The sequence below is a fragment of the Nerophis ophidion genome, linkage group LG27, assembly GCF_033978795.1.
Source record: "Nerophis ophidion isolate RoL-2023_Sa linkage group LG27, RoL_Noph_v1.0, whole genome shotgun sequence".
NCBI lineage: Eukaryota > Metazoa > Chordata > Actinopteri > Syngnathiformes > Syngnathidae > Nerophis > Nerophis ophidion.
Window position 1 is genome coordinate 36,740,073 of NC_084637.1, and position 12,585 is coordinate 36,752,657.

Below are 12,585 nucleotides of genomic sequence, written 5' to 3' on the forward strand. Positions count from 1 at the left end.
AAAAATATATATATATATATATATATATATATATATATATATATATGCGCTGGTGCCTATCTCAGCTACAATCGGGCGGAAGGCGGAGTACACCCTGGACAAGTAGCCAGCTCATCGCAGGGCCAACACAGATAGACAGACAACATTCAAACTCACAATCACACACTATATATATATATATATATATATATATATATATATATATATATATATATATATATATATATATATATACACACACACACACACACACGCACGCACGCACACACACACACACACACACACACACACACACACACACACACACACACACACACACACACACACACACACACACACACACACACATATATATATATACACACACACACACATACTTATATATATATATATATATATATATATATATATATATATATATATATATTAGGGGTGGGCAAATTAATGCGTTAATTACGCGTTAACTCATCAATCTATTAACGCCGACAATTATTTTATCGCACATTTGCGTATGTTGTCTACATGCTTTTATTTTGTTAACGCCTTTTCTTGACAAGATGGCATCTCCCGGATGTACTTCGGCGTGGAGGGGCTCTTGGTAAAGATGGAACATTTGGTAAAAATACCGGACAATTCTGCAAATTTCCTGGCTGGCTTACAGCGTGGTCACTCCAGGATCACTTACGACCGCCAGACAATTCTGGATGTGGATAGATCGGGCCGTTTTGGACTGAATGACGCGTGCTTACTAGACCGGCTAGCTAGCATGGGAATACTTTGCCAGCTACATCCAGCGGCCTGTGAAGCAGCGGAGTATATGTGTTGTCTGTCTATTTATGAATCATGCAGACGAGGCGTGTTGGCTGAGTTCTTAACGTTTACTTTCAGAGCGTGCATATCACAACATACAAGATGCCGTCATGGCGACACACAATCTATACCGGGCTACCGCGCATGCTCGTCACTCCTGTTGCATGCTGGGTAGGGTAGTTCTTTTTTTCCCTGGCTCATAACGTCACAATATAGTACCATGTATATGCGTTCAGTTTATCAAAGCACCAAGCAAACAATCGGAAATTTCCCATCATATAAATTCCTAGATATGGTCATAATTATTTTAAGTGCACTACGCAGAATAAACACAACATTATTAATATTGCTACTACGGATAATTTGATCAAAAATTCCCTAAAACAGCCCACTACCTATAATATAGGTTTTTTAAACATAAGATCCCTGATAAAAAAAAATGTTTTGCTGTTACTTCAGAAATTGCCTGTTCAGATGTTATGATTGTGGCTCAGAGATTTGTATGTAGATTATATTTATTTTCCATAACAAACAGGATAACCTAAATACCCTGGCAGTGGCAATAAGCTTAAATGTTTGTATTTACATTTTTTTGAGTTGATTTTCATAAAATATGCTATTTAACTGCTACTGTTTAACAAGGACTGATTTAAATTGTGCTTGCACAACAAATGTTTTGGCGCTTTTGTTCACGTGGAAGAATATTCCAATAAAGGTGCACTACACACTACTTTTGAATTCATTATTTGGCTTTGCATATACAATGCAGTTAATCGCGATTAATCGGAGAAATATATACATATATATATATATATATATATATATATATATATATATATATATATATATATATATATATATATATATATATATATATATATATATATATATATATACAGATACACACATTTTTTCGATTGAATAATAATTAATTGTTAAAAAGACGGTTTTTGGACATCTCCATGCCACCAGAAGGAGAAACACACACCCCAGCAGGCACAAGACATTGATACAATGTTGATCATACGCACATGTTCTTTAAAACTGACATTGAAACAGTGTCGCAAAATAATTGATGTCTAACGTTGTATCCACGTTGTTGGTTGGGAAATGACCAAAATTTCAATGGTCAAGTTAACGTCAGAAGCCGATATTGATTAATAACGTCATGTTTGAGTTGTAGAATATTGGTTGGGAATTGATCAAAATTCAATGGTCAAATCGACGTCACAACCCGACATTGATTGAACGTCGTCAAAAACCAATTTATTGCAACGTCTCTGTGTTGTAAATTATTTTGGAAATGACCAACATTCAGTGGTCAAATCAACGTCAGAACCCAACATTGATTAAACTTTGTCAAAAAGGATGTGGTTTCAATGTTGCATTTTTGTTGTAGAATGTTGATCGGGAAATGACCAAATTTCAATGATCAAATTAACGTCAGAACCCGATATTGATTAATAGTCGTCTAAAAGCATGTTGTTTCAACGTTATGTTTGAGTTGTAGATTATTGGTTGGGAAATGACCAAAATTCAATGGTCAAATCAATGTCACAACCTGACATTGAATAAACGCTGTCAAAAAGTATGTTGTTTCAACGTTGTATTTGTGTTGTAGAATATTGATCGGGAAATGACCAAATTTCAATGGTCAAATTAACGTGAGAACCTGACATTGATTAATAGTCGTCTGAAAGCATGTTGTTGCAACCTTATGTTAGTGTTGTAGAATATTGGTTGGTAAATGACCAAATTTCAATCATCAAATCAACGTCACAACCTGACATTTATTAAAAGTTGTCAAAAAGCATGTTGTTTCAATGTTGTATTTGTGTTATAGAATATTGGTTGGGGAATGACCAAACTTCAATGGTCAAGTAAATGTCAGGACCTAACGTTGATTAAACGTTGTCAAAAAGCATGTTGTTTCAACCTTGTATTTGTGTTGTAGAATATTGGTCGGGAAATGACCAAAATTCAATGGTCAGATTAACGTCAAAACCTGATATTGGTTGATAGTCATCTAAGAACATGTTGTTTCAACGTTATAATTTTTGTTGTAAATTATTGGTTGGAAAATGACCAAAATTCAATGGTCAAATCAACCTCAGAACCCGACGTTGATTAAACATTGTCTAAAAGCATGTTGTTTCAATGTTATGGTTGAGTTGCTCAACGTCAGGACCTAATCCAACAAGTTCTCAACATTGTTTTAATGTCTTCTGGGAAATTACCTCAAAAATTATTTTTTTTTAAAAAGAAGAAAAAACTATTTTTTAAATTATAAATCGGTTTAAAAGAATCTGGATGAACAAGAATAGCCATTCAGATGTGAATCAATGTATCGGCCAACCCTCAAGGGGGTATGACATGGAAAGGGTCAAAAGTGGTATGGTGACACACCTCGAGAGTCACGTTAGTACTCGTGTGCAGAGCTTGGACCCAAATGTGGTCTCCAGACCGCCAGAAAGTGAATTGTGCTGAATCAAAACAACGTCTCCTCTCCCTTTCCCAACTCTGGCAGCCTTTTTGTTTTTCCCTCTGTGTGTGTCTGTGTGTGTCTGTGTGTGTCCTTGTGTGTGTCTGTGTGTGAGTCTGTGTGTGTCTGTGGGTGTCCTTGTGTGTGTCTATGTGTGAGTCTGTGTGTGTCTTCTTCTGAGTCTGTGTGAGTCTGTGTGTGTCTGTGAGGGTTTCTGCTTGTGTCTGTGTGAGTCAGCATGTGTCTGTGTGTGTCTGTGTGTGTCTGTGTCAGTCTGTGTGTGTCTACGTCTGTCTGTGTGTGTCTGTGTGAGTCTGTGTGTGTCAGTGTGAGTCTGTGTGTGTCTGTGTGAGTCTGTGTCAGTCTGTGTGTGTGAGTCTTTGTGTGTCTGTGTATGTCAGTGTGTGTTTGTGTGTATCTGTGGGTGTCTGTGTATGTCAGTGTGTGTTTTTGTGTGTCTGTGTGAGTCCGTGTGTGTCTGTGTTTGTCCGTGGGTGTCCTTGTGTGTATTTGTGTGTATGTGTGTGTCTGTGTGAGTCTGTGTGAGTAAGTGTGTGTCTGTGTGTGTCTGTGTGTGTCAGTGTGAGTTTGCGTATGTCTGTGTGATTCTATGTGTGTCTTTGTGAGTCGGTGTGTGTCTGTGTGTGTCAGTGTGTGTCTGTGTGTGTCTGTGTGTGTCAGTGTGTGTCTGTGTGTGTCAGTGTGTGTCTGTGGGAGTTTGTGTGAGTAAGTGTGTGTCTGTGTCAGTCTGTGTGTGTCTGTGTGAGTCTGTGTGTGTCAGTGTGAGTCTGTGTGTCTCTGTGTGTGTCAGTGTGAGTTTGTGTGAGTAAGTGTGTGTCTGTGTCAGTCTGTGTGTGTCAGTGTGAGTTTGTGTGAGTAAGTGTGTGTCTCTGTGTGTGTCTGTGTGTGTCTGTGTGAGTCTGTGTGTGTCTGTGTGAGTCTGTGTGTGTCAGTGTGAGTTTGCGTGTGTCTGTGTGATTCTATGTGTGTCTTTGTGAGTCCGCGTGTGTCTGTGTGTGTCTGTGTGTGTCAGTGTGTGTCTGTGTGAGTCCGTGTGTGTCAGTGTGTGTCTGTGTGTGTCAGTGTGTGTCTGTGTGAGTTTGTGTGAGTAAGTGTGTGTCTGTGTGTCTCTGTGTGTGTCTGTGTGAGTTTGTGTGAGTAAGTGTGTGTCTGTGTCAGTCTGTGTGTGTCTGTGTGAGTCTGTGTGTGTCAGTGTGAGTCTGTGTGTCTCTGTGTGTGTCAGTGTGAGTTTGTGTGAGTAAGTGTGTGTCTGTGTCAGTCTGTGTGTGTCTGTGTGAGTCTGTGTGTGTCAGTGTGAGTCTGTGTGTCTCTGTGTGTGTCAGTGTGAGTTTGTGTGAGTAAGTGTGTGTCTGTGTCAGTCTGTGTGTGTCTGTGTGTGTCAGTGTCAGTTTGTGTGAGTAAGTGTGTGTCTGTGTCAGTCTGTGTGTGTCTGTGTGTGTCAGTGTGAGTTTGTGTGAGTAAGTGTGTGTCTGTGTCAGTCTGTGTGTGTCTGTGTGTGTCAGTGTGAGTTTGTGTGAGTAAGTGTGTGTCTGTGTCAGTCTGTGTGTGTCTGTGTGTGTCAGTGTGAGTTTGTGTGAGTAAGTGTGTGTCTCTGTGTGTGTCTGTGTGAGTCTATGTGTGTCTTTGTGAGTCCGCGTGTGTCTGTGTGCGTCAGTGTGAGTCCGTGTGTGTCTGTGTGTGTCTGTGTGTGCCAGTGTGAGTTTGTGTGAGTAAGTGTGTGTCTGTGTCATTCTGTGTGTGTCAGTGTGAGTTTGTGTGAGTAAGTGTGTGTCTGTGTCAGTCTGTGTGTGTCTGTGTCAGTTTGTGTGTGTGTGTCTGTGTGTGTCCGTGTCAGTCTGTGTGTGTCTGTGTCAGTTTCTGTGTGTCTGTGTGTGTCTGTGTGAGTCTGTTTGTGTCTGTGTGTGTCTGTGTGAGTAATTACAGGCCAGATGAGGAAAGAGAGCAGGAAAAAAAACCACAACTTTGGTGAACTTTCTCTTTCTCCTCCTCTTCCTCCCAGCCAGCACCACTTGAGGAGCTCCACACCCACCAAGAGAAGAGAAGACCCAGTCAGTCCAGGATCCAGCTTTCGGTGCCTTTTCTTCCGAGTCCCTCCACCTTCCTCGGCCAGCACCAAACACACAAAGGCTGGGCAGGTATACGGTTTCTCTAGGACAATGGAAACCCAATCAGCCAATGGAGAGGAGGCGGCGTGCTGGAGCATCCACACCAAAGGTCAAGGCGGGACACGGGTCCACGCACCGGAAGACCCGGTGCTCCGAGAGGACCTGGAGGCGGCGAAGAGGATCGAGAAGTTCGACATCCCGCTCGACAGCCTGAAAAGGATGTTTGAGAAACCGACCGTGAGTACGAGACTTTGCCTTCTTTTTCTTTTTCTTTTCCAAATGTTTATTTTTTTTTGCCGTGTCAGCGAGTTGAAAGGTGTCAGATAGACGGATGAGCTTCTGGCTACTTGCATTTCAACAAGGACGTGCGGAAAAAGTAGCCGGTCTGAACATCTGCGAGGCAGATCTCAAGGGAGGGAGAAATGACACGCTCGTATTTCAGCATGAAGTGGTTATTGAAAAGATGATTGCATGAATTGTACGTGGCGACTTACCGTGGTGCAGTGAAAGGGGATACTGCTATTTTTTTGGTGTCTACACGTATTCATGTTAGAACATACTTGCCAACCTTAAGACCTCCGATTTCGGGAGGTGGGGGGTGGGGGGCGTGGTTAAGAGTCAACTTTTTCATATATATATATATATATAATATATCACCCAGACCTGTCATCCCTCAACAAGCGCAGTGAAATTATGTCAGCATGCCGTCACAGACGGAAACACCTCCTAGGTAACACATGAGCCAATCACCACGCCCCTATGCCTGCCTGTACCTACCCACTTTGTGCCCTATACAAACCATTGTATGTGAATAGCATGCTAACAGTAAGCATGCATTAAGTACCCAAATACATACAAATACAAAATATAAAAACAAATAAAAATGTGGCAAAAAAGCGAGCATGCTAACAATTACATGCAAATTGTTGACATTCGCCAAGCACCTAAATAAATGACTCTGAGTTAAATACCAGCAAAATAGCAAAATTAAAGCTAGCATGCAATTACATCTTAACAGTTAGCATGCTCCAAGACCAAAATATATGATTGTGTTCTCGTATAATTAGCAAAAAAAAAGCTAGTATGCTAAAGTTAACATGCTAAGAGTTATCATGCATCAAGTACCAAACTATATCAGTGTTAGCCTGGTGTATACCTGCAAAAATAGCTTATAAAAGCTAGCATGCTAACAATAACATGCTAACAGTTAGAATGTGTCAAGTACCAAAATATATGACTCTGAGGTGTATCTCTGCTAAACGTTCAAAAGAAAAGTTAGTAGGCTAACAATTACATGCTAACAGTGTGTGTCAAGTACCAAAATATTTGACTCTGAGGTGTATACCTGTGAAATTAAAAAAAGAAGCTAGCATGCTAATGTTAAAAAGCTAACAGATAGCATGCATCAAGTACCAAAATTCATGACTCTTAGGTGTATAACTGCAAAATAAAATAAAAACTAGCATGCTAAAAATAACATGCTAACAACTAGCATATTTCAAGTGCCTAAATATATCACTTTGAGGTGAATCTATGCTAAATTTTCAAAGGAAAAGTTAGCATGCTAACAATTACATGCTTACAGTATGTGTATAGCCAATGTTAAAATGCTAACAGATAGCATGTATCAAGTACCAAAATTCATGACTCTGAGGTGTATACCTGCAAAATAATAATAAGCTAGTATGCTAACAATAACATGCTAACAACCAGCATGGGTCAAGTGCCTAAATATATGAATCTGAGGGTTATACCTGCTAAATTTTCAAAAGAAAAGTTAGCATGCTAACAATTAATTGCTAAGAGTGTGTGTCATGTACCAAATATTTGACTCTGAGGTGTGTACCTGTACATTTTTTTGAAAAGCTAGCAGGCTAATGTTAAAATGCTAACGAATAGCATGCATCAAGTACCAAAATTCATGACTCTGAGGTGTATACCCATAAAATTATTTAAAAACTAGCATGCTACTATTAAAATGCTAACAGATAGCATGCATCAAGTACCAAAATTCATGACTCTGAGGTGTATACATGCTAAATTTTCAAAAGAAAAGTTAGCATGCTAACAATTACATGTTAACAATATGTGTCAAGTACCAAAATATTTGACTCTGAGGTGTGTACCTGTATATTTTTCTGAAAAGCTAGCATGCTAATATTAAAATGCTAACAAATAGCATGCATCAAGTACCAAAATTCATGACTCTGAGGTGTATACCTATAAAATTATTTAAAAAGCTAGCATGCTAATATTAAAATGCTAACAGATAGCATGCATCAAGTACCAAAATTCATGACTCTGAGGTGCATACATGCTAAATTTTCAAAAGAAAAGTTAGCATGCTAACAATTACATGCTAACAATGTGTGTCAAGTACCAAAATATTTGACTCTGTGGTGTATACCTGTAAATATTTTTAAAAAGCCAGCATGCTAATGTTAAAATGCTAACAGATAGCATGCATCAAGTACCAAAATTCATGACTCGGAGGGGTATACCTGCAAAATAAATAAAAGCTAGCATGCTAACAATAACATGCTAACAACTAGCATGTGTCAAGTGCCTAAATATATGACTCTGAGGTGTATCCCTGCTAAATAAATACATAAATAAATAAAAAACTCGCTTTTTTCGCTTATTTTTGTGTGTGTTAATAAATAGGGGTGCACAAAAATTCGATTCACTTCCGATTTGCGATTCTTATTCATCCTGATTGTCAATCAATTCATAATTTTATAACAAAATCGATAAAAAAATAATATATAATTTTTTTAATTAATTTTTGATTTTATAAGAATCAATTTTTAAAGATGAAACCAGGAGAAGTCTCCCTAATTGTATAGTTCATGGGGTGTTGGTTAAGTCAGTTAAATTTTTGCTGAATCTATTCTTTTGTTGCGCCCTAAGAAGTGTCAATAGTCTAAGTATTTGAAAATTTTTACACACAAACTGTTTGATTGTAATGTGCGTCTTAGTTGTGGACTACTACTAAGATAGATGCACGTTACAATCAAACAGTTGTAGTTGTCACTAACACATTTGGGGGTGTTAAAATCGCCATGTAAAATGGCTAATGCTAATCAGGAGCATGTCAATAGCAAAACCAATGTATATTAGCATCAAGCTAGCGCTTTTTTTGAGAAGTGGATCCCTACTTTACTAACGTTGGAGCGTTTTTTTGAGCCAATTTCTTTGCCCGCATTGAAAAGAGCAACGTTACCTCGAGGAAGTTTTGGTTGAGTCTGCTCTCAGTGCTGCTGGAGTGAATGCCAAGTGCGTGAGTCAGTGCCTATCCCTTGCCGCAGTGTACCATTTCAACATAATTTTAGGTAGTATATAGGTATGCTCTAGGCAAATATCGTACTTTGGAGAGGGCGTTCCTAAAAATGTACAGAAAAGTTTTTGAAATGTCTCTCGTTTTTCCCACCAAGAGCCAAAAACTTAGCATGCTAACAATTGAATGCTAAGAGTGTGTGTCATGTACCAAAATATTTGACTCTGAGGTGTGTACTTGTACATTTTTTTGAAAAGCTAGCAGGCTAATGTTAAAATGCTAACAAATAGCATGCATCAAGTACCAAAATTCATGACTCTGAGGTGTATACCTATAAAATTATTTAAAAGTTAGCATCCTAATATTAAAATGCTAACAGATAGCATGCATCAAGTAACACAATTCATGACTCTGAGGTGTATACATGCTAAATTTTCAAAAGAAAAGTTAGCATGCTAACAAGAGAAAAATCTGAAATTTTGATACTAATAACTATTAATGGTACACTTAGTCACTTATAACGCAAAGTTTACACCTTGTTTTGTCATACAATAGCTATATCCTGTGTTGTTCTGTTGTTGTTGTTGTTTTTTTAAATAAAAAAATATATTTTATTATGGCCCATATGATTTGTGACTTTATTACACTTTTTTCATTTTTTACACTGAATTCATGTGACTGACTGAATTTTTTTGCCTTTGATTTTCGTAATCTTGTTTTTTTATCTACTGAATTTTTATGCGCTGATTTTTTTTTACACTTTTTTTTTTTTTAATGAATTTTTTGACTGTTTTTTTTTTTACACTGAATTCATGTGACTGACTGAATTTTGCGCGTCTGTATTTTGTGTACTTAATTTGTTTTACGTCAAATTATGCTGACAATTTTAATTAAAAAAAATCTCTGCAAAATGTGTTTAGAAAGAAGAATTTTTATACACTGGATTTTTTTGCACTGAATTTTTATGCACTGATTTTTTTTTCTGTACACATTTTTTGTTTTAATGAATTTTCTTGTACTGTTTTTTTACGCTGAATTAATGTGACTGCCTGATTTTTCGGTTTTTTGTATTTTGTGAACTTATTTTTTTTATGTCAAAATATGCTGACAATTTTAATGAATAACACTTTTTCCGCAAAATGTGTGTTTAAAAATGTCGTGCTTCAAATATTTTTTATACACTGAATTTTTATTCAATGATTTTTTTTTACCAAATTTTTTTTTTAATTCAGTGTTCCAAATAAATTTTTTTTAAATGAATTTTTATGCACTGTTTTTTTTTTTTTTACACTGAATTCATGTGACTGGCTGAATTTTCTGCATTTGTATTATGTGAACTTGAATTTTTTTTACATCAAATTATGCTGACAATATTAATGAAAAAAAATTTCACTGCAAAAAGTGTGATTAAAAATGTCGTGTTTCAAATAATTTTTATACACTGGATTTTTTTACACTACATTTTTAGGCATTGATTTATTTATAGTGAATTTTTATGCACTCATATTTTTACACTTTTTTTTTTTACACAGATTTTTTATTTGATGATTTTTTTTTTACACTACATTTTTATGCGCTGACTTTTTTTTTTACACTGAAATATTTTTACACTGAAATTTTATAAAATTACCTATTTACACACATTTTTATTTAAAAAATTCAGTGTTTCAAATAATTTTCATACACTGGATTTTTTTCCACTGAATTTTTAGGCATTAATTTTTTATACAGAATTTTTTCACACTGAATTTTTATGCACTGATTTCTTTTTAAAAAAAATTTTCACAATGAAATTTTATGCACTTTTTTTTTTTACACTGAATTTATGTGCCTGACTAAATTTTCGGCGTTTGTATTTTGTCAACTTAATTTTTTTACGTCAAATTATCCTGAAAATTTTAATGAAAATCTATTCCTCCGCAAAAAGTGTGTTTAAAAATTTTGTGTTTCAAACATTTTTTATACACTGGATTGTTTTTATACTGAATTTTTTCACACTGAATTTTTATGCACTGATTTTTTTTACACAATTTTTTTACACTGATTTTTTTATTTAATGATATGTTTACACTACATTTTTAAGCGCTTATTTTCTTTTACACTGAAATTTTTTTACACTGAATTTTTATGCAATAATTTTTTCACACACATTTTTATTTTTACACTGCATTTTTATGCACTGTTGTTTTTTTTACACTGGATTTATGTGACTTCATGTGTGTTAAAAAAAATTGTGTTTTAAAGAATTTTTAAACACTGGATTTATTTAAACAAAATTTTTATGTACTGATTTTTTGATACTGCATTTTTTCACACTGAATTTTTATGCACTGATTTTTTATTTATTTGCAGATTATTTAGGCAAAATTTTTTCGACACTCAATTTTTATGCGTTGATTTTTTTTACACTGAAATACATTCCTCCGCAAAATGTGTGTGTTTAAAAATTCAGGTTTCAAATATTGTTTTATCCACTGGATTTTTTTTACACTGAATTCTTATGCATAGATTTTTTGAATACTGAATTTTTTTTCACATTGAATTTTTATGCACTGATTTTTGTACACAAAATTGTTTTAGGCTGAATTTTTATGCGCTGATTTTTTTATACTGCATTTTTTTACACTGAATTTTTATGCACTGATTTTTCTATACAGAATTTTTTTACACTGAATTTTAATGCACTGATTTTTTTCACTCCAAATTTTTACGCACTGTTTGATTTTTGTGAATTAAATTTTTTTTTACGTCGTTATGCTGAAAATATCATTCAAAAGAAAATGTGTCTGCAAAAAACAGTGTTTAAAATACTTTTTATACACTGGATTTTTTGTTACACTGATTTTTTTATACTGAATTTGTTTACACTGATTTTTTATAATGAATTTTTATGCACTGATATTTTTTACACTGAATTTTTTTACAATTTATTTTTATGCACTGATTTTTTTACACTGAAATTTTTTACACTGAAATTTTATGCAATAATTTTTTTATACTGATTTTTTTTAAAACACTACATTTTTATGCACTGATTTTTTTTTACACTGAATTTTTATGCACTGTTTTTTTCACACTGAATTTTGAAACCTCCACATTTTGTTGCCACAAATTGACCTTCATACATGGGCCAATTGTTATTATTATAAGAAAAAGCACATGATGTACCTATTTTATGAAAAATAAATAAATGGCGTAAACGTTGTGTTAAAAGTGACAAAGCGTATGATTATTAGTTATTAGTATCAACATTTCGGATTTTTCTCATTACAGCACTTATTTTGCTCTTTTTCTTTCGTCCATTTTTAACTGTTTTTTGGTTTGTTTTGTGTCATTTCAAAATATATGCTAGGCCAATAAAGGGTTAAACAGACAAACAAATAAAACACTATTCGGTTGATTGGCATTATTTTGTTGAGTTTCAGTGAAGGAAAGAGAAAATGCTGACAGTGCACATCTCTTCTGCTCACTTTTTCCATCCCGACTGGAGGAGGGAAAAAAAATAAAAAAAATCCTGCTCACTTTTTCCTAACATTCCAGTAGCGACTTCCAGGGGCCGGGCGACGTACTTTGTGATCCGATGCAAAAAAAAAAAAAAAAAAAAAGTTCTGGCACCATCGCAATGGAAACCTCAGCGTGCCCCAGTGCATTGTGGGTAACGTAGTCCAGGCGCCACTGACATCCAACACATTGTTATTTGAGAGCGGTTTTAAAATAACCGGGTAATTGGTACATGAGCTGCAGCTGGCCGCCGATGAAAGGCCTCTCAGAGGAGAGTCAACATGGATCATTTAGACTCACATCTGGCGACGGAGGCAGGAATATTCCGCCCAGATGGCTAATGATCTGCATCAAACGCCGCAGAGTCACCGATAGCATCTTTTGGAGCC

The 12,585-nt window shown here is 35.6% G+C and overlaps 1 protein-coding gene across 1 annotated transcript in view; it reads left to right on the forward strand.

The window, feature by feature from the left end:
- The first annotated feature begins 3,941 nt into the window (after positions 1-3,941).
- LOC133544545 (xin actin-binding repeat-containing protein 2-like) overlaps positions 3,942-12,585 on the forward strand; it is a 201,368-nt gene continuing 192,724 nt past the window's right edge. Inside the window, exon 1 of the mRNA XM_061890003.1 lies at positions 3,942-5,655. Within this exon, the coding sequence (XP_061745987.1) occupies positions 5,242-5,655 (414 nt within the window). The 5' untranslated portion in view covers positions 3,942-5,241. The remainder of the gene's footprint in view (positions 5,656-12,585) is intronic.